We start from the raw sequence: 26,948 nt of genomic DNA, 5'->3' as shown, positions 1-26,948 counted from the left end.
GTGTGTGAATGAGGGAGTGTGTGTGGGCGGATGTGTAGGTCGGTGCAGGGAGAGCATCATAGGGGGCACTCTCACTCAGAGCAAATGGTAAACTGAGACCAACTAGATCTGCTGTCATCAGTTGTGATTTTACTTAGCAACTTAGAACTGAGTTAAGTAATTTACTTTGTTCAGAACTGTCTGAGACATACTTTCTATGAATCTGCCGAGTACGATGGCTCAGGGCAGGGTTATCTGGTCATTTATTGTGTTTCTTCATGGTCGAAGTTTTCTTACCGGACAGATGGGTGATGAGTGGAAGGAAGCAGAATGGAGCTCTGTTAAAAAGCTATTTTTACACTGTTAATGTCCTATTAACCATATGTGCTATGTTTGCACTACTCTCCATCTCATGCTGTCCTTCCATCGCACCACTGTCGCATCACTACTGTATAATATTTCCCCTTTATTTAATTGTTTGTAGATATGTATAGTCTACTTTTTTAATGCTTGTACGGGGAGCTAAGCTGATTCCTTTCACGTGTGCACATGCCCGGCCAATAAAGCCGATCTTTGGGATTTCTGCTACAGTTTCGTGTCTTCGTGGTCGTTGTGACTGTTCCAGGAAAATGACACTGTGGGACGCTGTAGACGAGGCAGATTTTTCCGGAATCGGTAAAACATCCCGGTGTTTTTGGCAGTATGATGGTCTAAATGTGAGGTGTTTTATTTCTGAGCTGCTGTAGCTGGCAGAAGCAGACCTGAGGGATAATTGAAACTGTTCAGCACATCTTTTGGTATTTTTTTGTTGAATTCTTTTGTTAAAATAGATGTGTAACTATTGGCCTTCTTCTTGCATTTCTCTCTTGTCGTGGCTTGCGGGTTTGCGCTCTTCATCTTTTTGTTTCATGCTGTTTTGGGCATTTTGATACAAATTTATGAAGGACACGTGGTTAAAAGACAACGCTAATGTAAGCAGCAAATCTTCTGGAGCATTTGGTGGTCCTGTTGCTTTGGTAAGAGCTGCTGCTTCCAACTCTTCCTGTTTGTTGACCTGTTTGCTGCTTTTTTTTAAATATGCTGTATGGATATCAACTTAAGATGGACCAAAATGTCGCCACTTTCCCCAGAAAGTCTGTGACGTTCATGTGTAAAAGTAAGTTTGAGTTTGTCTGGTGACTGTTTTACTGTTTTCTTTTTGTCTTTTTTCATACTACCTGATAAATTTGGCTGAATTAGTGTTTACTCTTGGTGAGTGGTTTCCAAAGATCAGTCAGGTTGTGTTTTCTTCTGATAAAAAAACTTAACTCCTGATATTTGCTGATTTTTAGGTATTTGAGAATAGAAGATGCGAAGCAGGTGACTCCAACCACTGACAAAGTCCCAAACTTCAGCTCTTTCTTTGGAACAATATATTTCCCTTCATTCATTTTCAAAACCGGCTTAACCCTATTGAGGATATCAGCTGCTGTTGGAAAGAGGCAGGTTACACCCTGGGCAGATCGCCAGACGACAAAAGTGAAATTTTTATCACAAATTAGCTTAACAACCAGTCGGGTGATTTGCTCTCCACGCACGTATCTGAGCTCCTGGTTTAACTGTTAATTTGTGCCAGCAGATAATCAGCAGAATCAGAGTGTATCAGCTCATATCAGCCTCTGATATATCTGTGGTTCTGCCTCAGACTGATCTGCAACCCTGATATTCTTATAACTCCAGGAAGATTTTTACCGCTAACAGCATTGCAGACGTATTGCTTCTGTAACTACGTCTTGGTTTTTCTGATGAAGTTCTTTTTATGTTTGTGTTTAAACTTTGTTTATATGATTGAACCAGCCTTTAAGTCAGAGCTTTTTTTTGCCTGTCTCACCGCACCTATGGCCCACGAAGCTTTCTGTGCCTTCTTGTAGTAAAAGGTGATCTCAGGGGGTCGAGAAGGACAAAAGTAAAAAGTGTTGTCGTGCACTTCAAAAGTGGATGGGACAAAGCTCTGCTGTGTGCTTCTTTTAAAGGCGCTTTCTGGAAAATATGTTGGTTTGAGTGCGTTTATGTACAATAAGTGCATATCTCTGTAACTCTGACTCTATTAGAAAGCTGCCTGAAAGTCTTTTCTGCCAACATAAACACTGAATCAGGTAATGAACGATGTCAGCACTGAGGATGTTTCTGAGTGAATCCTTCTACTGTTGACATGTGTTTAGTTTGGACTGTAATTCTACTATAATCTACGTAAACATATTTTCTTTTATGTATATTTTCATCAGTAAACCCAACAGTCGCGCCTCCTTATGAGTCTGATCTGTCTTCAGAGATCCCCATAAACTCCAGTTCATTCAGCAGTCAGGGAAAGGTTCATTTTTCCATCTCATACAGACCCCAAACAAAGTCTCTCCTTTTGTTGGTGGCTCTTTATTAAGCTGCTTCTCGGTTAATCGCTGTCTGACTAGCCACAAGTAGTATTTTAAGAATATTTAGTTCAGACGATATTTTATCTAGATATATGACTGCGAAGGAATAATTAAGCTCTCTGCCAGTTATTGACTTTATTTCTGTAGCTAAATTTAGCCAATTCCAAATAAGTGAAAGTGGTCAGGCGATGGAAAGTTACAGCAGTGCCCAACCTCAGGTCTCCCAGTCTGTATTTTCTGTTTGGAGTAATGAAAAACCTGATGATTTACACATGATCAACCATTCTTCTTCTATTTGGGTTATATTTGCTTCACTTTTCACTTCTTCAGTGGATGTCGCCAGAAATCTCTGCTGATATTAATGTTTGACTGTGTTTCAGTTCTCTACAATATGCATGATACACACTACATAATGTAATCATTAATCACCATAAGAGGACCCAAATGTAGACAACGGGGGGAAGAGTGAGGCTGATGATCCTTAAAGATGATTTAAATTAAAATAACTGAGAAACAAACAGAACCAAAGGTTGTTACACGAGATGGGAAACAAGAAAGGATTCAGCAATGAGTACACTGAAGGAGCAAATTACAAATGAATAGCAGGTGAGACAAGGAGTAATGGAAGCCAGGTGTGAAACAGGAACTAAATACACATGGGAGAAAATACTACAAAATAAAACAGGAAGTGAACTAATTTAAGGGGCCACTGAAGGCCAAAGGGAAAGCTAGAAAATGGATGTGACAAATAAAATCCTTTGAGAAGTTGGTGCACCTAAAGAGGGAACTTACTGTCTATCACATAACAATCAAGCTACCATTAAGCCTCTCAAATAAACATAGTTATTCCTCTTTGAATCGGTGCTTTTTGCTCTACATTGTGCATCAACAACACTGAAAACGATGCATTTTGTGCAGTATGACCAGCACATATGTAAAAACCCTGCTTTAATGAGTGCATATTATATATGATCTGAGACAGCTTGTTCAGTTTTCAGCTGTTACGACTGTCGCTGCTGCTTTCTGTTTCTGTGACCTGAGGAAAAAGCGACCGCACTACGAACAGGATGCTGTTCGATTCTTTAAAACGCCACCGGTTTTTCACATCGAACCCGAGAGCTTTAACCTGGAATGTGGTGCGTGTTGACGGGATGAACGAGCAGATTATTTTCCACGTAGTGTAAATATTGACACGTTAGCTGCTGTGGCCTGAGCATGACAGACCCACTGACCAGTGGAGTGTCAGCAGTGACACTCAGGAGCAGATGTCCGCTGTGAAATACACACCAGACAGCAGAACGAGGACGACCCATCTGTCACTGTTACGCTCTCAGGAGTCCTCGCCGTGTGTCCTTCCGGTCAGACTCTCCTTCCCTCTTTCCATCTTCACCTCACCCCCATTCTCTGTTTATTCTGGTACATACATGCTGTTATTATTCTAATGACCCTGAAATACAGCCTTGTAGTTCTTATTATCCTCCTTAGACCTCACCATTATCATACAAAGTCATGCAAAATCTGTCCTTCTAGAGGGAAACTACTTCAAAACCCACCTCCATAAAAAAAACAAAAAAACACATGATCCTTTTAAGTCCCATCATGGAATTTCATTGGACCCTCCTTTTATGGTAAATGCCAGTATCTTTATAAATCCATGCCCTTTGTTTGTAACACAGGCTTTTTGTTTAAAATACCAGTCTCGAAGCTCAAGCTTAGATAACTAATCACTATGGAAGACAGCCGAATTACTTCTCCTGGGTACTGTAGGCAGTTTAAATTTGAAAAGAAAGTGGGACATGGATTTTCCCATTTGCTGTCGGATCTCTGCAGACGCTGTTTGTATGAGCAGTGGTCCTCTTTGAAGTGCAGACTGAGTGTATGCGAGTGTGGAGAGGCAGCTTCGAGCCTGTGGGTGAAGCTGCCCGAGCCCACGCAATGCTCCCACTCACCGCAGAGGACGGCACGCAGCATGAAAGCTGACGTAACCCACTTACAATGTGGGCTGCTTGTAGTTCCACTCTGTGTGTGTCTGTGTGTAATGTCAGTGCAGGCCTGTGCGGATGTTTTTGTTGTAGTTTCAGACCAAAAAAACATGCATTTCTGTCATTTTTATCTTCTTTATGTGTACAGAGATGATGCAGGAATATAAGTCTTCAATGTTTGCGTTCTTTGCGTCTGATTCTGGTAATATATGAAAATATATGACTATCTTATGAAAATCTATCTAATATTTGTCCCGTAGCTCTCCCACGCACACATCCACCCATAAAAACATTCAACATTAAAAGTGTCTGTAAAATCAAGTAAAATAAGCTCAACAGAATCACTGGTTATAATAGCATATTTACTGATTTGACAGCTGCTTTACCGCACATATCAGAGTCAAATTTGTACTTTTGGTGTTTAAAAGAAGAAAGAAATGAACGAAGTGTGTAAAAAAGTGCTTTCTCTTTGTATTAGATTCTATATGCAGAGCACATGAAGTCCACTCCAATGTATTTTATAAAGTACATTAAAACCAGATAATATTAAAGAATAAGTGGTGCCTATTAATAAAAAATGTTGGACTATGTGGCAGCTTAAAGAAAGCTTTAACTGCGTTTGAACTGTGTTTCTAAGTTGAACGGTGCGACACTGGTTAAAGAACAAAAACCTATCATTAGCAGTCAGGAGGCAGCGCTCCATGTCTGTAGCTTTTATGACCTCAGTGAGTCAGGCTGGACGTTGATGAGTCACCTCTCATAGATACTTTGCCATCCTGGTGAAATGTCCTGCCAGAATCTTAAGTTGCCACCCACTATGCACCAAATGTTGGAAATTTTTGTCTTTGGACGTAAAATGCCTCAAAATAACAACTTACCAGCCAATGATTTATTTAAAGAAATTTCTTGAATGTCGGCTTCTGTTATTCAGTATTTAGTTTATTTAAGAAATAAACTGATGGCATATTGAATGTAAACCAAGTTTATCGTCTTTTACAAACACTGTAGTTAACTTTTTAAATTAATGCGAGTTGTGAGGCTTCACAGACGCTGGTCTGCTGGTCAATTGGTTCTCAACATTCAAGCTTCCCAGAAAATGAATCCTCTGTCCTTTCTCATAGCATTTAGCAGGTCAAGCTTTTCCTCAACCTGATTTTATGTGTCAAACCAAACACCTGCTAAGCTAACGTTAAGTCAGCATCAACCATGAGCTCCTGTTCTGGGGGGTTGTTGTCAGATGCTGCATCCAGAACATCAGCATGCTGGTTCTGTCGTTGTATTATCTTAGCATCGTAGCATGAGCTAGCCAGGCTGTATTATCTTAGCATCGTAGCATGAGCTAGCCAGGCTGTATTATCTTAGCATCGTAGCATGAGCTAGCCATGCATTTCTTAGCATGCAATTTATTGTTGAACTCATTGGATAAACTTCAATACATTTTATTGAGACACTGCACAGAGAGAAGCACAAGGTGATGTCCCCAAACAAACACGGCCGTATCACTAAAAAATTACATCTGAAAAAGTCTGAAACAGATTGTAAGTTGTTTTAGAGGAAGAGTTTTTAATATTAGCCTTTTTCTGAACACTATTAGGTGTGCACTAATCAGCCATAATGTCGTATTAACATGACAGGCAGGGCTTGGACAAAGAAGGGGGGGGTGCTGATGGGGGTTCTGACTGTTGTGTCACAGTAACATCCTGGATGCAGGTTTCCCCCTTAAAGATAAAAAAGATGAACAAAGATGAACTGGCAGCTGTTTTATTGTTGTGGCTAGTCTTTAATTTGATTCATTTATATAAATAAGTGTCTATCAAAATACTTTCTGTGTAATCTTTTGTTCTTTGTACCACACACAAGCAAACATGCAGGCTAAGCTGGAGCGATATTTCACCGTGGAGTGTGTGCAGAGTGGAAAATAAAGGCAGGGAGCAGGTGATCGTAAAGAATGGCAGTGTGCGTGTTACTAAAAGAGGGCTCAGGATGAGGTACAAAAAGGGGGCAGTGATATGAAAATGAGACCACAGAGAGTGTGAAGGGAGGAGGGGAGTGTGAGGTAATTTATGAGGCTGTTCAAGTCGATGTGGTTTAATCTCTTCACACTCACACGTCCTAACACAGGTCCACAGTGTCGGCACATCATTATGCAAATGTTTGTCGACGTGATAAAAGTGAGAAATGACGTGTTGACCTCAGCTGGTCATTATCACATTCACATTTAAGGAGGTTTTTCTTATTTTTTCTTATTTTCTCAGCTTCCAGAGGAAGAAAAACCCACAAAATATGTTTATTTCTTCAATCAAAATTGTCACCGTTTAATGTTCTGAGGAGACATTTCATTGCCTAATTTTCAGTGGATCAAGCACTTTTAGCTTTTTAGATGTGATAGTTCACCATTGTTAATGTGGGAAATGGTCAGATTGTTACAACTGACACGTGCTTCAAGCTCTAGAGTTTGTGTCAATGCTCCCCAGGTGCTCGTATGTAGACGAATTAACATAATGACCTCATTATTCTCACAGGCTGCGTTTCATATTGAGTGACATTTGGCAGCCTTATTGTCGTTTGTTTTCTGTATATATTCCACATCTTTAACTCATCACCTCACTTCTCTTGCCCGTCCAGGAGGGCCAGCAGCTTATCCAGGAGAAGCCGGAGCTCAGCCCGGTGGTCCGGAAAAAGCTGGAGGAGATCAGGGAGTGCTGGCAGGATCTGGAGAGCACCACTCAGGCCAAAGCCCGCCAGCTTTTTGAGGCCAACAAGGCCGACCTGCTGGTGCAGAGTTACGAAAGCCTTGACCAGAGATTGGGCCAGCTGGAGGGTCAGCTGGTCTACGTGGACCAGGGACAGGACCTCACCACGGTCAACAAGCAGCTCAAGAAACTACAAGTATGTCGAATTTTAAATGTTCCTCACACGATTCCTGCAGCTGTTTGACCCAGAAACCCTCTGCTTAAAGATTCTGTTTCTCTAACATCAGAAAAGCTGTGAGTTGTGATCTCTTATGTAAGAAACCTGCTTTTTTTATGCCCCATATGTGGGTCGGACATTTTTACCAAAGTAAATATGAATATTTAATAGTAAGCGTGCAGGATGCAGCCAAAAGTGTAGTCGTATTTAAACTATTAGTTAGATATTTCTGCTGCTGTTTATCACTGTTTTTGTCTCAACTAAAGAGTATTGTTTACAGCATCATTTACCTCCTTTATGATCCATCGACACTTCGTTTTTCTCTAGTTTTAACTCAGTTTTGGCCTGAATATAACTCTGACCATCTGCTTCTGCTTGCATGTTAAGTTACCTTCAATGATCCATTGATTACATTATTATCACCACACTGTGTCCTCCTCATCAATTAACAATCAAACAAAACACCAAGGTCTTTGACCCTCATCCAGTGAGATGGTTTGGAGGCGTTTGACCCGGGCTGACACACAGCTTCATCCTTTCGTTTCTTCATCATTTCACCAGACATTTCTTGCTCTCCTCTCCCACAGCATGCCGCTTACAGCTTCCTTTAACAGGCCGTCATTAGCACTGCTTTACTGCATCATCCTCACTTCAATCCAAACTCCACTACCCACCATTCATCTTGGCAAGGGGTACAGTAACCTTCACTACACTTCTGTCAACCAGCTATTCTTTTGTTCTTTTGGGTTCTGATTTCTGCTTTCATGTCCATCTTTTGGTAAATAAAGACGTTCTACTGAACCTAACTGTATGGTTAGGTTTACTCCCTTTACAACCGTTTACCTTCCTAAATCTCCATCTCTGAGTTTTGAATAACTTGAAACTTTTTGACCACCCCTCTCTTCCACCATCTTCCTCCCCCTTTAGACCATGGAGAGCCAGATGGAGGAGTGGTACCAGGAGGTGGGTCAACTCCAGGTGCAGGCATCCTCCATCCCACAGCAGACGCAGATCAAGGAGACGGTTGCGGAGCGACAGTCCGCCGTAGAAGCCAGGATGGTGCGTTTGATCGAGCCACTGAAGGAGAGACGGCGCATCCTGCTGGCGTCTAAGGAGGTTCATCAAGTTGGGCGAGATCTGGAGGACGAGATTGTGAGTCAGATGGCTGTGAGCCAACAGCAGAACTTCACTTTCACAACAAAGTTTGTTGTTTTTGAGTAGAAAAGGTGTTCAAATCAACATCTCTGTCCACATAACTGACATATCTCTATTGTTGTGTATTCAACCACACGAGAATGGACTGCAGGTTTATTTATATCATCATTTTCTACAGGTTGATAATGAATTGATATCACTAAACAACTGGTAAACAACTAGTTTTAGAGCCACTATGGCCACATTGTTGCAGCTCACATTCAAACTGAAGTTTTTGATATGGTTGCTGTACATCTTTTTCTTAGTAAGTTATGAAATCAGGGGATTCAGATCAGCCACGTTACTTTTGAGGTTTCTGAGGAGCGCCGACATTAGCAGTCGCTAGCACTAGCGCTTATATAAGGACGCATTACACGACGATTCATGTGGAACAGTGAAGTTTACAGCTTTTTTAGCGCACGATGCAGCGAAGGAAAAGATGTAGAAGAAACTCTGAACATTACAAAATGGTCACTCGCTACACAGTGGATTACAGTCTCCACACAGGAGACATTCACAAACAATACATGAAGTATAGACTTGCATATAAAGCCGAAAATGTTCACTTCTGTGTGTTGTGCTGTTGTGTCGCAGTTGTGGATCCAGGAACGCCTCCCGCTGGCCACATCCCAGGAGCATGGCTCGACTCTGCAGGCCGTCCAGCAGCTCATGAAGAAGAACCAGGTAATCTGAGCAGATCATTTTTCTAACCTCAGGCTATATTTATTACATAACTGAAGCCTGGTTATTGGTTATAATTATTGTCTGCAGACACTTCAGAGGGAGCTGCAGGGCCACAGGAGCAGAATCGAGGACGTATTGGAGAGAGCGGGGATCATTGCCTCCATACGCAGCCCAGAGGCCGACTGTGTCAGGGCCGGCCACGACCAGCTGGCCCAGCTGTGGACTATTCTCTGGGCCGAGACCGAGAGGAGACAGCTGATCCTGGATGCCATGTACCAAGCCCAGCAGTACTATTTTGATACGGCCGAGGTTGAAGCCTGGCTGAGTGAACAGGAGCTGCACATGATGAATGAGGAGAAGGGAAAGGTGAGGTTATCGGTCTGAAATCTACTTTCCATTTGAGTGAAATCAAACGTATGCCAACTGAATCATTATGTAAAGAAAATGTAATTGGAAGAGAAATACCAATAAAGGTGTGCCTTGGCTGTGTGTGTCGTTTCCTCTTTGCACCAGGATGAGCCGAGCACTCTGCAATTACTGAAGAAACACCTGGTCCTGGAACAGACCATCGAGGACTACGCTGAGACCATCGGCCTGCTGTCACAACAGTGTCGACAGCTGCTGGAGATGGGGCATCCAGACTGGTGAGCATGTAAACACACGTGCTCTAACGGAGCTTTCAAGACATCTTAATTAGAGATATTCACCTCATTTTCCCTGTGTGATCACATTATAAAGATTTTTTATGTAAAAATGACTTTTTAACAAATTGATGCTCTGAAAAAGATCTTAAGATGAATAAAGCACCAGTGTCACATCCTCTCAGGATGCACTTTCCCAGGTTTTTTTGTGCTCGACTCAAGTATCTTTGTCTTCTCCTCCACAGTGAGCAGATCAGCAAGCGCCAGTCGCAGATAGACCGTCTGTACGTGTCTCTGAAGGACCTGGTGGAGGAGAGAAAGAGCCGCCTGGAGCAGCAGTACTGGCTCTATCAGCTCAACAGGGAGGTGGATGAGCTGGAGCAGTGGATCGCTCAGAGGGAAGTCGTCGCCAGCTCGCCTGAACTGGGTCAAGACTACGAGCATGTCACCGTAAGTGGGCTGACAGACGGTCAGGCATTGATTTTTCACTGATTTTTTTACCAGTAATCTCCTGCTGCACTTCCAGGTCCTGCAGGAAAAGTTTACAGAATTTGCAACGGAGACGGGAAGTGTGGGTCAGGAACGCGTGACGGCCGTCAATCAGATGGTGGATGAGCTCATAGACTACGGCCACTCGGAGGCCGCCACCATAGCTGAATGGAAGGATGGGGTGAATGAGGCGTGGGCTGATCTGCTGGAGCTCATGGAGACCCGTGCGCAGATGCTTGCTGCCTCACACCAGCTGCACAAGTTCTTCTCCGACTGTCGAGAGGTAAGAAACAGCTGAGGTCCAAAACGACATATAAACACATTTATTCACCATTTCTCAGCTCTAAACAGATGCATGTACATTTCTGCCCTGCCCTGTGTCCTTTTTTAAGGTTTTGGCTCAGATTGAGGACAAACATCGGCGGCTGCCAGAGGTTCGGGCTCGGCAGGGCAGCACTGCCAACACCAGCACGCTGCAGAGACTCCTGCACAGCTTCGAACAGGACATACAGCTGCTTGTCACACAGGTGCCAGCACACACATCAACAGATGACCTGCTCCAATATTCACTGAATTCATCACCTTTCTGTTGAAGTAGGCTGATTCTGAAAACTAATTGAGCTGTTTTTTGACTTGAAGTTACCAAGATGGTGTTTGTTTTACATCGTTTTCCTTTTATGTTTTAATATTTATACACACGAGGCAAAAATCATTCCAATTCTCAGCTGAATTGATCTGAACTGAATTTCAAGTTACAGCACTGAGCAAAAGTCTTTCGCCGCCCCCCATACATTGTCAGGAAAATGTGAAAGCTGGTGTGGAAATGTATTGAAATATGTGCAGGCATAAATGTGAATATAAGATAGAGACAGAGTTTGTAGAGTTGTGAGCTTGAAAGTGAATATCTGGTCTGAGCTCCTTTATTCTCCATCACAGCCTGAACCCTCTCAGAGAAGCTTTCTGTCATTTCTTTAAGGAGTCTTCAGGAATAGTTCTCCAGGCTTCTTGAAGGACATCCCAAAGCTCTTCTTTGGATGTGGGCTGCCTTTTGTTCCGTTCTCTGTCAGATGATCCCACACTGCTTCAATAATGTTGAGGTCCGGGCTCTGGGGAGGATTCATCCCTCCATAAGACCTGTTGCCACTGATTTTCAGTCCACTTCTTGTGTCATTTGGCATAGCTCAGCCTTTTCTCCCTGTTTCCCTTCCTTAAGAATGGCTTCTTGACAGCCACCCTTCCACGGAGACCATTTCTGATGAGGCTTGGGCCAACAGTAGATGGATCAGCTGAAGGTCCAGATGCATCTCTCAGGTCCTGTCAGGTCTTTGCTGGATTTTTTCCTCTTTCTTAAGGACATCACTTTCAGATCCTGTTCATCTGCTGTAGATAGTTTTTTAGGCCTGACACTTCTTCTTTTGTCCTCCACTTGTCCAGTTTCCTCAAATGTTTTAAGGACACACTGCACACCATGCTGAGATATGCCAAGTTTTCAGCTAATAGCTCTTTGGAATCACCTTGTTGCTGCAGAAATCCTGTTTTCTGTCTGTCAAACTGTGTTATATTTGCTGTTTTTCAGAGATGAAACTAAAGTCTGCTAGTAACAAGGTGCCTAAAGATACAATTTAAAACAGGTTCTTTGCTAAGTTGTCTGTTATGTGTCGACACAACACTGGTGCATCCTTTGAGTTGGGAGCCTTTTCAAAGCTTTAATGATTCATAGATCAGTGTCAAGGGGCTGAACAAACAGAAAAAAGTACAAGGACTGGACTGAAAATGAGTGAGAAAGCAGCAAATGTCCAAAGAAAAACTTTGAAAGACCTTTAGAAAGCTGGAGAACTATTGCTCAAGACCACTTTAAAAGATTACAAGAAAGTCTGGCTGCTTGGAAGGTAAATATGAAGAAAAGAGGGCTGAATCAAGACTTTTACACAGTACTGTATGTTCTTCCTTTTTTAAATCCTGTTAATAAAATCGTGCAAGTCCAAGTTTGTCATTGTCGTGAAAAAACTGCTGTGTTCCTTTTGCTTTATCTGGATTTTATGCACCTGGTTGACAGCCGTGGTACATTTTACTCAAAGCGATGCAAAACCACAGCTGCTCTGTGTAACTGTGGTGACAGAGCCTGTGCCATCCTGCTCTGAGTAAACACAGAAGTCAGAGCAGCTGTGTCTTGTGCGTCATTTGGAAGACATTTTTTTAATTTCTGTCCTCTGTCCTGTTCAGTGTAGCTTCTTCCTAAAATCTGCCCTCCTGCTCTGTCAGGTGCGTCAGCTGCAGGAGAGTGCGGCCCAGCTGAGGACGGTGTACGCTGGCGAGAAGGCCGAAGCCATCGCGTGTCGCGAGCATGAAGTGATGCAATACTGGAAAGAGCTGCTGACGTCCTGCGAGGAATGTCGAGTGCAGATCACCACTGAGACGGACAAGCTGAGGTTCTTCAGCATGGTCCGAGATCAGATCATGTGGATGGAGTCCATCATCTGTCAGATAGGCGCAGGAGAAAAGCCCAGGTAGTTACACAGAATATATGTATCAGCCTCTATGTTCTCTCCTCAGAGTGCGTACGGCTGCACAGTATTAAAAACCGAGCAGGTGTTGGTGTTTGTCTGCGGTGAGCTAACCTGCTGTGTGCTCTGTGGCTCCTGCAGGGACGTGTCCTCAGTTGAGGTGTTGATGAACTATCACCAGAGTCTGAAGAGCGAAGTGGAGGCTCGCAGTCAGAGCACTCTGGAGTGTATTGAGATGGGAAAAACCCTGCTGGCTGCTAGAAACCCTGCTGCGGAGGAGGTGAGATGAAGGCATAGGACTCTGATTCGGACCTCATCGTTGTAACTGGATCACTACATTGCAATGGAAACGTTACATTTATCCAAAATGACCTAAGTCTTTGAATGTTTTTGAGAGGCTCAATATCTCTTGGAAGTACTTTTATCTGTTAATCAGCATGCCAAGTCTCTTAATTTTTCATTTTCACGGACCAGAAAAGAGAACTGACTGGGCCCGAGTCTGACGTTTGTGCTTTTAAATCTCAGATTAAGGAGCGGCTGGACAAGGTGATAGCTAAGCAGCATGAGCTGACTGAGAAGTGGGACAAGCACTGGGAAATGCTACAGCAGTGTGAGTACACACATGGCCCTAAAATCTGTCATCTTTCGCACATCAAAGCAGAACTGTTTTAGCCACCCCTCATTCCTTTACATGTTATAGTAGTTATAGATAGTTTTTTTTAGGCCTGACACTTCTTCTTTTGTCCTCCACTTGTCCAGTTTCCTCAAATGTTTTAAGGACAAACTGCACACCATGCTGAGATATGCCAAGTTTTCAGCTAATAGCTCTTTGGGAATCACCTTGTTGCTGCAGAAATCCTATTTTCTGTCTGTCAAACTGTGTTTTCTTTGCTGTTTTTCATAGATGAAACTAAAGAAATGGGAGCAAATGATGTGTCTTTGTGACAGGCTGCTAGCAACAAAGTGCCTAAAGATATAATTTAAAATGGCTTCTTTGTTAAGTTGTCTGTTATGTGTCGACACAACACTGGTTCATCCTTTGAGTTAGGAGCCTTTTTAAAGCTTTAATGATTCATAGGTCAGAGTTAAGTGGTCAGGTGCAAGGACTGGACTGAAAATGAGTGAAAAAGCAGCAAATGTCCAAAGAAAAACTTTGAAAGACCTTCAGAAAGCTGGAGAACTATTGCTCAAGACCACTTTAAAAGATAACAAGAAAGTCTGGAAGCAAAATATAAAGAATTGATGAACTGAGAAGAGAAGTTAACTGATGTACTTCCTGCCCCTCAGTGTTGGAAGTACATCAGTTTGCCCAGGAGGCAGTGGTGGCAGAGGCGTGGTTGACTGCTCAGGAGCCGTTCATCAGCAGCAACGAGCTGGGCGGGAGTGTAGATGAGGTGGAGCAGCTGATTCGTCGACACGAAGCCTTCCGTAAAGCCGCGGCCACCTGGGAAGAGCGATTTAGCTCACTGCGACGGCTGACCACGGTAATCATCATCATCACCGCTGTACAAATGCATACAAGGTCCTCCTGAATGTGTCTACATTTAAGTTCTGACATACTTACATTATTGCCGAAAAGCAGCTGATGTACAGAATGAAAGATATTCTGTGTCACTCACCATTTGGTCCTTAGGGAGAGATCTGTTTCTGTTTTTGTCTGTTCAGGTGGAGAAGCTGAAAGCAGAGCAAAGTAAACTACCCCCAACGCCTCTCCTGGGTCGTAAAGTCTTCCTGGACCCCTTAGATGCCTCACCCACTCCAACGACTCTCCCCCGCCTCCCGATCTCCCCCGTCATGAGGCAGACTATCTACGAACAGAATGAAGCTAGCTCCCCTCCGTCTCCTTCGCCTGCCACACCCACACCTTCCCCATCGTCTGTGGCGCGGCGACTGGGGTCAACGGTCGCTAACTACACCCCTGTAATGAATGGCTCTAGTTACCGCCACACCTTGGAGGCCCGGCACGGCAGCGTAGTGGGCGTGGCTGCAGGGCTCGGCCAGCCAGCTCCCTCGTCAATTGCATCTATTGCCACGGCAGCCATGCTAGTCTCAGCCAACCAGATGCGAGAAAGTGTCAGCACAGTGAGAGACCAGGCCACAAAAACGATGAGTCACCTTCAGCCAGTGCAGGCGATGAGGGAGCAAGAGGTGAAATCATCCCCGTACCTACGGCAACCCAAAATCAAACACCTGGATGATGCCGTGACGCCGTTGCTTGTGGCCAGCCGGCTGGAGAAGGTAAGGGGGCGGGAAAGGGACATGACGATGGGAGAGATGGGAACAGAGAGAGCAGAGGTGGCAGTGATGGCGGAGGTGGTGCTCCAGGAGCCGAGCCGAGAGCGCCTGCATAGCGAGCCCACCAGAGGGCCTCGGGGATCCAGGACTGATGTGTTTGGCCACGCTGAGCCTCAGGTCCAGACGCACACATATCACCGGGACCACAAGTTAGAACGGCAGCTGTCCAGCGAACAGCTGATTCAGGCACGCCGGGACGAGCTTCCCCAGGAGGTGTGGAGGGAACATGCAGAGAGGCGGGAAAGACGGACATTGGAGAGGCAAACGTCTAGCGAACAAGAACAAGGCCACGGGGGCCACGAGGGCCGGCGGAGAGAGAGGGACAGGCACCGGCTGGACAGACAGGAGTCCAGTGAGCACGACACTGGGAGGGAGCAATCAGACAGACGCTCCGGAGGAGGGTGAGACTCTGAGGTTCTGGGGTCTTTTAGGTTGGACATCAGGGCTGGGTTTCTCTTACAAGCAGGAAAATAAACTCACCACTCAGTGCTTTTTATATGAATTCCAATCAGATTTTCTAATTGGTATTTTTTCCCACAGAGAAAAGAGAACCACCATGGCAGATATTGTAGAGCAGCTGCAAGAAAGAGAAGCAGCACAGGTGTGAAGATTTTGTGGCTGTTTTTATATTTCAACTCAAGACAGAATATCCAGACAGTGGGTTTGTTGGCTAACATACACAGATCGGCCATAACATTATGACCACTGTAGGATTAAGGATATAGGCCCAAATTGTGATAGTTAGCATCTTCAGAGCTGGACGATGGGGCAATGATGGCTTGGTCTGCTGAGTCATGTTTCTGTACCGTGTCCGTATGGATTTCTTAACCAGATAAGCTTTGGGCAGTGTTCTGCTGGGAAGCCTTTAATTTGGGTGTTCCTTTGACACGTCCCACCTACCTCAAAATTGTAGTTCCTGATGGCAGGGGCCTGTTTCAGCTGCATCATGTGTCCTGCTTACAGCAAAAATGGTTCAACAGTTTGAGGAACACAACAGTAAGTCTGCTGTGTTGACTTGGCCTTCACATTCCCCTGATCTGAATCAAAATCAGCATTTTTAGGATGTATATGGAGGACGGAAACTGCCATAATCTGAAACAAATGTATTTACTTCTCTGTCGTTTCCCCTTTGCATTTTCTCCCCCTTTTTATGTCTCTAAGCCCATTTATCTCCATGTTTTCTTTTTAAATTTCCCTCCCTCTGCCTTTTACATTCCTGTGTGTGTTTCTTCTTCATTATGTAAATTAGGGGGCGTGTAATGGACTCAGCTTTTCACCTATTGGTTGATTAAGTTGGTGCCTGAAACAGAAACTGGTAAAAACTGTACTTTTGCCACCGAAGCTACAACACAGATGTGTTATCCATTCAGCAGACAAAGACAGTTTGTGTTCCTTTGGTCACCGATAGGTCTCCTTAAAATGTAGCCGTTTTTTATCGAGTTTTAATAAAACTGAAGGCTGTTGTTCTGGCTGCGTGTTAAGCTAGCCGCTAACACTGTTAGCATCCCCCACTTCTGGTCTCTGTGGCTGTGTTTGTTCCAAATTTATTATTTAATTTTAGTTGCATTTGTCATCATAAACTTTTGTACGTTTTTCTATTTATCTCGGATTATGGCGGTTTCAGTCCTCCATACGTGGAGGCCCTACTTCACAGGAAACAGGGCTGAAAGGATCTGCTACTAGTGCCAGATACACCTGTACACCTTCAGAGGTCTGTGCTGTTTTAGAAATAAAAGCAGACCTATGCAATATTGAGCAGTTGTTAATAATGTCATGGCTCATCTGTGTAGACTGTATGTGATCTGTCAGTCAGCCTCGTTAAATGGTTTAAACAGTTTAGAGTCTTCTCTGATTGCAGAGCGTAAAAAAGAATAAGCAGTTTTAACGTGTAAACCAACCACAAACCTCCCTACCCTCAGGCCCGTGGTGAGGTGCCCCGTCTGCCCAACGGAGTACCAGAAAAGTCTTCCCGTCACGACCGGCCTCGAGCTCGAGACAGACCCAAACCACGACGCAGGCCACGTCCCAAAGAGCCAGGAGAGACCACCCGGAGGTCCAGGTCTGCTCCAGCCCAGAGCAGCCCAGCAGTCCCCCAGCCACCAACACATACAGCACACCACGAGGGCTTCCTTTTCCGCAAGCTGGACATCGAGAGCCTCAAGAAGAGCACCAATAGGTGGGTGTTCAGGGTCATAATGATTAACTGAAGCAGATGATGGTCATAGGTGAGGAGGGTGGACCCTGGTGTCATGTGTATCACAATTAAGGGACTCTGCTAGTTATGTTGATTTTTAACCAAATAGTTTGATATTTGTCTGCATCTCATGACGTCACAATCTGTTCCGTTCACTGATTGGACAACGGCAACACTGGCATTATTTTAGCATGCTAAGCTAACTCACTCGAGACTGAGGCTGTGACATGTTGAAGAGGTGCATGACGGACACTGGTACTGTTCACACTTATTCTTTAAAAGTTGCTGCTTAAACAAAGTTTCAACTGAGAAAGTTAACAAGGAGTGATGAAGCAGCACAGTCAGTTTGTACGTTTGATGTTTGGTGCTTTTGTCCATATTTTAGCAGTTTGTCGATGAGTTATGAAGACGTAGAAATTTAAAACGGCAGTTTTTTAATGTTTTGGGACGCTAGGAAAAGACTCCAGTGTTATTCTCACAACAGCTGCTGAATATCTAATGAATGTCATTGCCCATTGTTATACAGCATGAGAAACCTTCATGCATGACGCTTACGATGCCACCTGATCTAACACGTGCCCACAGAATAATACACAGCAGAGGTGTTTGGGTCACTAGCAGACTGGCTGGCTGATGATTGCAGTGGGAGCTGAGAGATGAGCTGCTGGTCAAGCTTGCATTAACACACCCACTCACACACACACATATACACACTACCCCACCTCCACAGATGACCACATTGCTTCCTGCAGAGTGACACCAGGGACAAAGTCTGTCTCTTCACTGCCCTCTGGTGGCTGGGCTGACCACGCACAGCTAAAAGCTCATCCAGGTCCAGCAATGGATGAGTCCCACTCAAGGCAATGGATGAGTGTGTCATATGTACATGTCCTGTTATGTACATTGCAAGGTAAAGCTTAATCCTGAATGGCTCGAAACAAGTGTGAATCTCCAAACTGCTCCTGGTGAGGCTGATTGTATGCCCTCTGTTTAAACACTAAGAATAAAAGAGGATACAGTTAGCCTCTTAAGGAAGGCTTGAGATTCAACTTGTCTCTGTTACATAAGTTGATGTGCACATTAATATTCTGGTAACACTGAGAATAACAAAGAGTTTTTGGATATGGTGCATGTGGAAAATGTCATTCTTATTAATGAGTATTTCTGTGCTCACCAGTTCTGAATAGCGGAAAAATGTGTCCCAGGGTTCTCTGTCCATGCAATAAAGTGAATTATGGGGCACTTTATGTAGAGAAAACCAACTTTTATGAGAGAGAAACCTTCAGATGGCTCCATTGTGCTGTCAGATATCCATTTTAAACAAGCAGGTATTAAAATCCTTGTTTAAATTCTGTACTTACTGAGAAAGTGACACAAACTGTGCTCATCGTGCTCTTTTCATGTTGTGAAAATATGGCAACACTTTGAATAAACCTTTATTCAACAGAAACAAGTACAAAGGAAGCAGTTTTTTAATAGCTTGGTTTCTGTTGCCAATTTATATTTGTATTTAGAAGATGTGAGCAAGAAAAGGAGACTTGAAATGTTAGAAATCGATTAAAACTTCCATTAATGAATGAAAAAGTTTATAATTTCATTTGAGGTGGTTTTTGATTGTTTAAGAGCAGATTTAATGCACATTGGGGAGTGGGGGGGGCATGGAAACAACCTTTCCAGCTGCTTCTGACCTGCCAAAGATTGCAAGTGACTCACTTTCTGTGTCCAGTCTGAGCCAGAAAACAAGAATTGTTTCCAAAAGGTTAATTTTCAGTCCCATAAAACTGCGTTTTCATGTGGATGAAAGGCCATAGAGCTGATAAAAATCTCACTTTTTAAAAGTACTTTGCCTCAATCATTGGCTTTAAGTGTTCTTTGATGAAGCATGATCTTAATTTGTTTAGTTATTCTCACATTTTGACTTAAATAGAAGCAGATTGGGCTTAAGCGCGGACCTACCCTGTGATTGACAGCTTACAACCCTGAGGTTCCCGGTCAGATCCAGTTCTTGCTCATGAAAATCTAAATACTGAATTTAAGACTTCAGATCGGAGGAGCTAGTTTTCCCACCAAATTCAAGAACATTTGTTTAAACCAGATTTTTTCCTGAGGAGCTCTCTGTCCCCTTCAAATGTAACTCTGCTGTGATAATAATTAATAATAGCGGAGCCAATATTCACGATGTCGACACTTTATCACATGCACCTGTTGTTCCTAATTCTGTTTCTGTCGTTCATTGAAGTTTATCATATCAGGATATTAAGCTGCACACACAGTTCACTCTGAATTATACCTACAGTATTTTGCAAATGTTTCAGGCATTACAAATAAAAAATGTCATCACTGATGGTGTTAATTTATCAGTTCACTGGTAAAACTTCCATGAAATGCAGAGGCACACAGTTTTTTAAGGTAGCTGGTGGCTGTTTTAGTGTCTTCTGTCCATCTCAGACTGACTCCTCAGACGGGGACGTCTTGTTCTTTGTGGGGTGGAGGATAGTTTTCTCTTGTTAACTGCTGTTGTTGTAACGCAGCACAGTACACGTGGGGCGGATTCTCTGATGGTTAACGTGTGAAATGCCTGAACGTTTTGCAGAGTACTAACTGAAATGTTTTGTGCATGTACTCACGCTCTCTGAGTTGGAAAAGCAGAATGGCTGGGCTTTAACTGGTGATGTTGCCAAAAATGACCTTTAACCAAACTCCTCTTTTTCTTTACCCTCTCTCTTCCTCTGTGCTTCTGGCTGCTCCTCTTGTCTCCTCCAAGGTAAGTCACACATAAGCCTCACACACAGAAGCACACAGACTGTACGTAGACTCCCTCCCCATCCCGCCATCCCCACCTCCTCCGTCTGGTCATCCGTGTGTTCGTGCGATCATCTGTGTTTGTTCAGCAGTGTGTTTCCTCCTCCCTTCTTGGGGCTGGTCCATCCCGCCTACCTACCTGTCTGCTCTGGTCAGGTGAGTGAGGTGTTAGCTTAGCAGCAGTGACTCTGCAGCTCTTCCTGATGCCTCCCAATGTCCCCCCTCCTCCCCCCAACCTCCACTTCCCCACCTTCCCCTCTCCCTTGCTCCTCACTTCCACCCTCCCCTCCTGCCTACCCACACCACAGCAGGTCATGGGTCAACCTCTACTGCGTGCTGAACAAAGGGGAGTTGGGTTTCTACAAGGACGCCAAGAACACCACAGCGTCCTACAACAACGAGCCGCTGCTCAACCTGTCCCACTGCCACTGCGACGTCACCAACGGCTACAAGAAGAAGAAGAATGTCTTCACGCTGAAGTGAGCATCACTTCACGTCGTACTCAGTTTTTCCTTTTCTGCTACAGACAGTAACTCGTCTTATTTAACCTACATTGCTGTTATTTACCCTAACTGCACCTGAGCCTCTGATGGGGTTTGTTAGCCAGACTCTGGCAGTAGCCACAGACCACAGTTTACTCATCATTTACTCATCAGAGTCTGAGAAAAGTAACCCAGATGCTTTCATGCTGATTATTTCAGACTGGTCGTTATAAATCTATGATCGTAAATCCAGATTAGCAACATGGATGCCGGAGGCCCTGTTCACGCTTGGTTTTACCATGCAGTGTGAATACAGTCGTTACCTGCAGCTTGAGCAGCACATGACTTCATCTTGGTTCAGAATTTCTATGAATGAGTCTGAGCAGGTGGGAGCCGGATCAAAGAGATTCAAAAGAAAGTTCCCGCTAAGTTTCATCATGGGATATGTGGGGTCCAGCTCCACTCAAAGTTAAGACGATATGCCCCCTGCTGCTTTGCTTTTAACCAGAGATTAGGCTGCATTTCCACCACGGAAACCTTTTCCAGGAAGCCCTGGCCTTTTAGGGGCCATTTCCTCAGCTTTTTACTGCAGGAATTAGAGGCTAAGCGGAGTTCAGGAGGAGAAATTTCAGGTACAAAAAGAGTCATGGTGGGGAGGTTGTTCTTTTGAGAGTACCTGAACCTTTGGGCTGGAGCTTGCAGAGCTGAACATTTCTAATTGGTTGAGTTTTTCTGCTTTTCTGTCTCAGTAATCTCAGGACTAATATCCACAATAGCTCATACAATCTGTTAACTTTAAGTTGTACACCAGAAATAGTTTTTATTGTTTGTCAACACAACATTTGTAGCTTCAGAATCAACATGGACACGGAGCTGAGATTGTGACAAGAAAGCAGCACTAAAACGTTAATCTCTGATCTCACTAAAACAGATTTTAGGTTAATGAGGCTGACGATAACTTGATGGAGTGAGAAGCAGCTGTGAGGCTACAGAATGAGATTCCTCAGATTGTGACAACAAGGCAGTAAATCCGAGCGATAAAATGTCAATCTCTGGATTTTTCACCACAGTTAAAATTAAAACACCCCAAAACCCACAGAAGTATGCTGCAGGGACAAGTTCTGAGTTAATTCAGCTGAAGTGGGCTTCCTGGTTTCCCTGTTGGCCTCAGTGGGGCCAAAACTCCAGGTAGCATCGTCAAGGTGGAGCAACACACCGCGATTTGTGTAATTCACCCTGAAACTCAGACCTCAGTGGAAATAAGCAGATCATAAAAGCTAATAAAAAAAGCTCTGGATTGTTAACTTCTGGGTGCTGTTGTCAGTCATTCAACTCAGACGGCGCTGTGCCGTGTTCCTGCTGTAAAACAGACACACTGAATACAAGACTGTGTCTTGTTTTTATGTTGAAGTTCACCATGTGAACCTGAATCTTATCCAGCGGTGCTTTAAATCCAAAAAGGCTGATTGGAAAGTTCCTGTAAATGTATCCTCTGGTCACACTGTTGAAGAAAGTTAAACTTCTTTTCTCTCGTTGCAGAACGAAGGATGGCAGTGAGTTTTTGTTTCATGCAAAAGATGAGGTGAGACGTTTTCTTTTTCCTAATCCCATGATTCAACAAACAGGAGCATTTGTCAACACTTAGACACCCATTTCACACATAAGCCTCAGCTTAGTCAGCGGTTGTTCGCTCCCATCACAGGAGGACCTCAAGGCCTGGGTGAACAACATCACCACCAGTATTTCAGAGCACGAGGAGATTGCCAAATGGGGTCAGCCCCAACCAACTACCTCATCCACTGACGAAGGGACGCGGCGAGATGGCAGCAAGGCGGACAACAGGTCAGAGCGAGGCGGCGAGCGCTCAGACCGAGGAGACCGAATCGAGCGGGCGGAAAAAGAGAAGGAGCGGGAGAGAGGAGAGCGGTCGGAGAAGTCGGACAAGGGCGGGAAGTCGGACGCAAAACGTTCTGAGAAGTCCAGTAAGAAAAAGTGAGCAGGTTGACGGATCGGTTGTGACTGAAGTATATGAACTTTAGATGGGAGGCGGGGCCACGGACAGGTGGTGAACGCCCTCCTCATTCACTTCGCCTCCAACACGTTAACCAAGCAGCTGTGTTTGGATGGAAAGGGAAACTGACCCCGGCTCTCTCATTGGACGACAGGACGGATTTGATTTCGGAGCAGGAGACATCTTTCTTCTTCTCTCTCTCGTCTGTGTCTCGGCTAGAAAACACGAGTCACCGGCGCCCCGCCGACGGCTGTTTCAGAGAGCTGCAGAGGGCGGAGCTTTGAGCTGCTGAAGCCCGGGTCACGTAAACGGGACACGCATCAAGTTAGTTGGAAGGCTGTTCGCTGGTAGCGCGGTATAACGTAGCTCATCCTGTTCCATGTTGGTTTTTTCTATGAGATGAGCTATAACTGTGTGTAACTCCTGTCTGTTTGTCCTATCTACTGTATCTATCTGTCTGTTGGTAAGTTGAGACATCCTGCACTATGTCTTATTACTGCTCGGAAATCGAAAGAGAATGAAATAATGCCAAAATGTTTCACAGACAAAGGTGGACTTTTTATGTTGACCGTGTTCTCCATTTTATTCCCATCCGTCTCGAGGGCCTGCTGTGAGAAAGAGGCATTTAAACTGGTTTTATTTCGATAACAAGCAGCGCGTTCATCTGGATCAGCGCCGATCTCCAGTTCTGTGCTGATTCGTGGGAAGTTGGTGGTTTAAGACGAGAGAAGAGTAGAGGAGGCGACCAGAGTGAAACAGAAAATTACGGAAATAAGTAAAGCCAAAGGTTTAAAATCCAGACCTGTCATTCTATCTTATGTGTTTAAGCAGCTTCCCTTTTTTCATATAGAACTTATTTTTTAGGATTAAAGATGTTCTTTTGAGGATTTCTTATGTTATTTTTGTATAGACAGATGTTCTGTGACAGCTGTGTTCTGAGGAGTTAAAAACTCTGGTTCCCAGGGGCCTCATTCATTAAAGTGTCATTTATTTTTTCTTTGATTAAGAAATAAAACTGCGCTTACATTTTAGAGAACTATAGAGGCTAAGATTTACATTTTGATATCTCTAACAAAATACTTGAAACTCATTGTAACCCACTTGTTTTGCCTTCAGAATCAGTGTTTCGTAAATCACTTTTGGCTTTGGTCATAAGCACAAAATCTGCATCTGGCATGTTTTAATGAACGAGGCCTTCGGGGGAGAAATCAGGCCTCATCTACTCTTTTATTCTCTAACAACATCAAACTTCTGCTTGGATATTCTCTTTGATTTACTCTCACAAATCTGTTGCATCTGTTTTTGTACGGAATCGTATGAGTGTGTGTGTGCTGCTGCTCTGCGCTCCCAGGGTCTCCATAGCTCTCAGGTTATTTGTGTTGGTGTGTTTGCTTACGATCATTCGTTCGTCCCCTCAGACGTCACCTCAGTCTTCCAGAAACGTCCGCTCCGCAGCGCAGATCCACACACTTTTTTTACTTCTATCTGCGTGAAGACCCTCATTATTCCCCACAAACTGAACGCCCGCCCCCGATCCTGCCTCTAAACCCGATTCTAACGTGAACCCTCCACACAGAGATAGACGCACGGTTTCACGCACACACAAAATGCATTAGGATGTGAACAAAAAAATAAGAAAAAGGAAAAAAAAGAATTAAACTAACCAAATATTTACAGTGGGTAAAACTTTGAGAGATTGCATGTCTTGCCTGGAGAGGAATCATCGCGCGTCTAAAGAAGCTCGTCTTTGCAGCCCAATGATACTGTTTTCTGTAAATTCACCACAAAGCCATAAACGACATGAAAGCGAAGACTTCCGGGGTCTGATAGGCTGGTAAATCATGCTGGAGAAAATCTCGCGGCACCAACTGTTCAGACGGCAGTTAAAATCCTTCAGAACTACATTTCAGGTGTGGAAGCTCTGTCAGCATCACTGCTAAAGTATCCTCACTGCAGTTCTGCTGTTTTGGATTCATTTATTTGTGAAATTTTTTTTTGTTTAAGTCCAACTGAAAGCCACATGTTTGCATAAAAACCTGTTTTCTGCTTTGAGAAATACTAAAAGTTTGAAAGTCCAGCAGAAGTTCTGGGTAGTGGATGGTTTCTCCTCATCTTTAAAGTCTCAGAAAGGCCTGGACTTTTAATTGCTTTTTCCAGCTACTTGTCTTTGACTCATTGGGCTCCTTTTAAAACATCTGATGGTGTTTTTTTTTAACTATTCAAGACCACTGCTTTGAGAACATACACATTTATGCACTCATATCCCAGGTACACAGGGAGTGTAAAGGGTCTTTCCAGAGTACCCATACTGGAGGTAGTACCTCTTCAAGGTGGGAACCACAGGTCACCCACAGGAAAGGCAGCCGTCTTACCACTACACTATCCAGCCAGAGATGAGCTACGGTTACAGCTCGACTGCCTTATTTAGATGGGCCGACTCTGGGGAAACATTCAAGACATCCGGCTGCTTCGATCTTCCTGCGGTTATAAAATCAGGATTTTATTAGAGCAGAGCGACATTCAGGACGAGCTTCATGTGATTGTGATTTGGCTGATTTTCAGTCCTGGTTTCTTCTTTCTGATGCGTTTAGCCGTCTGACAAAAAAAAAAACAGAAAACTATGCGAATGAGAACAGCTTCATTGGGAAATCCGCTGTGTTAATATACACTTAGACTTACGGAGCATGGACAGTTGTTAAGTGTACGCATGCTGGAGTGAGTCAATCTGTCCGGATTCGAGAAGCTTGATTTTGTAGCATATTGGTCAGACTAACATGTTTACATGTATTTCAGACTAACTCTAACCCTTTTCTAGTGTCATGTAAACGTGCTCCCTGACCACACACAGCTTTCAACGCCACAGTACGAGTTTATTTTCTCGATCCGTCATCTACCTTCTGCCAGGAACAGAGCTAAGACTGCCGGCCACTCAGTTAAAATGCTGGAAGGATTTTCAACTGCAAACAGAAACCTGTGATTTCAGTTGGACTTTGAATAAATGTTACACAGTATTTACTTTTATTATTTATAAGCAGATAATTTCTAAATTAAGAAAGCCCTCAGAATGTCCTTTATGTCTTTATTTGTAGGGGCAAATGATCAGTTTAAGCTTGTAATGAAAATACTATTGACTAAAACTATAATGGGTAGTTTTTTTATCTTTTTTTCAGGTTTTCTATCAGCGTCTTTATCTGTACCTGCTGGCCTCATTTCTGTTTATCATTTTAATACATGTGCTTTAGATGTAAATGTCAGTTCAATGCAGTCATTTACATGCAGACAACAAACAGAAATGAATTTTATACAAGCATAGATTCCACATAGTGACACAGAGCAGCAATCTGCAGACAGATTAGGGTTTGAGCAGCGTATTAATCACTTTGCTTAGATTGAAATCCACACAAGGCAGAATCAGCAGGGTACACCTAACGGATTACATGACGAACCACTTTACTGTGTTATGGTAAGAAACAAGCAAATAATACACGAAAGTCAACATGTTAAACATGGAAACAGACCAGATGTGGTTCAGAAATCCTAAACCTGATGGTTTGAATGATCCTGCCTGTGTGTATGTTGTTCTCGTCGGCCTGTCAGCCCAAACATAACAAATAAAACGTGTTTCCATTTCGATCAGCGTTTCGTCTGCTCTCATAAAAAGTCCTTAATACAATAAAAAAAAAAGAGGACACTTGCTTTCCACACCTTGATAAAGGGTGAAATCGTGATTTAAACAGATGCGTTGCCATTCAGCCACTGACATTAAGACGCTTCAGTTTTCAGACGTCGCATCTTGTACACCAAAACCACTCAGTAGTATGCAGTAAAATGGAGTCTGATTTATGAGGATTGTATGAGGATGTGTTCAGGGATTTATGCTGTTGATGATGATGTCCATGGTAGCATTGAGACTTTATGCAACTTTTTCTTTGCACTAGGGACGCCGGCCTGCTGCAGAGCTGAGGTCAGATGGTCAGTGGTGTTGGGGCTGAGGGGCATCGAATCCAAATTAGGTGTTACCGTGACAGTCTGAGGACTGGATCAGTCGTCCAATCCGAGAGGAGCTGGAGTGGATTTTATTTTCTTCTCCATGCTCTGGTGATTAACTGTCAGCTGAGACGAGTTGTTTTCTAATCAATCAATCAATCAATCAATCACTTAAACCAAAAAAATCCCATCGTTCTCCTGTGGATTTGCGATTTTTGCTCTGTTTGACATGATAAACTGATCTGTGGATGTCAGACGTAACATGATAACATCCTCAGTGACTTCGTCTTTCTTATATAAACCAAATTATTAATGATTTTACCATGAGAGTCTTCTTGATTATTAGTTGCAGTCCTCATGCAAACACTGTTCTGACTCTTGAGTTG

The 26,948-nt window shown here is 43.7% G+C and overlaps 1 protein-coding gene across 5 annotated transcripts in view; it reads left to right on the top strand.

Moving 5' to 3' along the window:
- LOC140314068 (spectrin beta chain, non-erythrocytic 4) overlaps positions 1 to 26,729 on the top strand; it is an 81,687-nt gene extending 54,958 nt beyond the window's left edge. For 2 of the 5 annotated variants that reach the window (XM_072392096.1, XM_072392098.1), the window contains 18 exons: positions 6,995 to 7,258; positions 8,207 to 8,431; positions 9,068 to 9,157; positions 9,245 to 9,523; positions 9,671 to 9,801; positions 10,044 to 10,248; positions 10,325 to 10,570; positions 10,680 to 10,814; positions 12,550 to 12,794; positions 12,933 to 13,071; positions 13,317 to 13,401; positions 14,079 to 14,275; positions 14,457 to 15,487; positions 15,627 to 15,687; positions 17,006 to 17,262; positions 20,391 to 20,561; positions 22,104 to 22,146; positions 22,267 to 26,729. In XM_072392096.1, coding sequence (XP_072248197.1) covers positions 6,995 to 7,258; positions 8,207 to 8,431; positions 9,068 to 9,157; positions 9,245 to 9,523; positions 9,671 to 9,801; positions 10,044 to 10,248; positions 10,325 to 10,570; positions 10,680 to 10,814; positions 12,550 to 12,794; positions 12,933 to 13,071; positions 13,317 to 13,401; positions 14,079 to 14,275; positions 14,457 to 15,487; positions 15,627 to 15,687; positions 17,006 to 17,262; positions 20,391 to 20,561; positions 22,104 to 22,146; positions 22,267 to 22,560 — 4,098 coding nt within the window. In that variant the 3' untranslated portion in view covers positions 22,561 to 26,729. Of the gene's footprint in view, positions 1 to 6,994; positions 7,259 to 8,206; positions 8,432 to 9,067; positions 9,158 to 9,244; positions 9,524 to 9,670; positions 9,802 to 10,043; positions 10,249 to 10,324; positions 10,571 to 10,679; positions 10,815 to 12,549; positions 12,795 to 12,932; positions 13,072 to 13,316; positions 13,402 to 14,078; positions 14,276 to 14,456; positions 15,488 to 15,626; positions 15,688 to 17,005; positions 20,045 to 20,390; positions 20,562 to 22,103; positions 22,147 to 22,266 lie in introns of those variants that run through there. The other 3 variants (XM_072392097.1, XR_011917111.1, XR_011917112.1) reach the window with 3 other exon arrangements.
- The last annotated feature ends 219 nt before the right edge of the window (positions 26,730 to 26,948 follow it).

Source organism: Leuresthes tenuis, unplaced genomic scaffold, assembly GCF_036924035.1.
Source record: "Leuresthes tenuis unplaced genomic scaffold, fLeuTen1.0.hap1 SCAF_9, whole genome shotgun sequence".
NCBI lineage: Eukaryota > Metazoa > Chordata > Actinopteri > Atheriniformes > Atherinopsidae > Leuresthes > Leuresthes tenuis.
The sequence above is the reverse complement of the archived record's forward strand: the minus strand, read 5'-3'. Positions and strand labels throughout refer to the sequence as shown.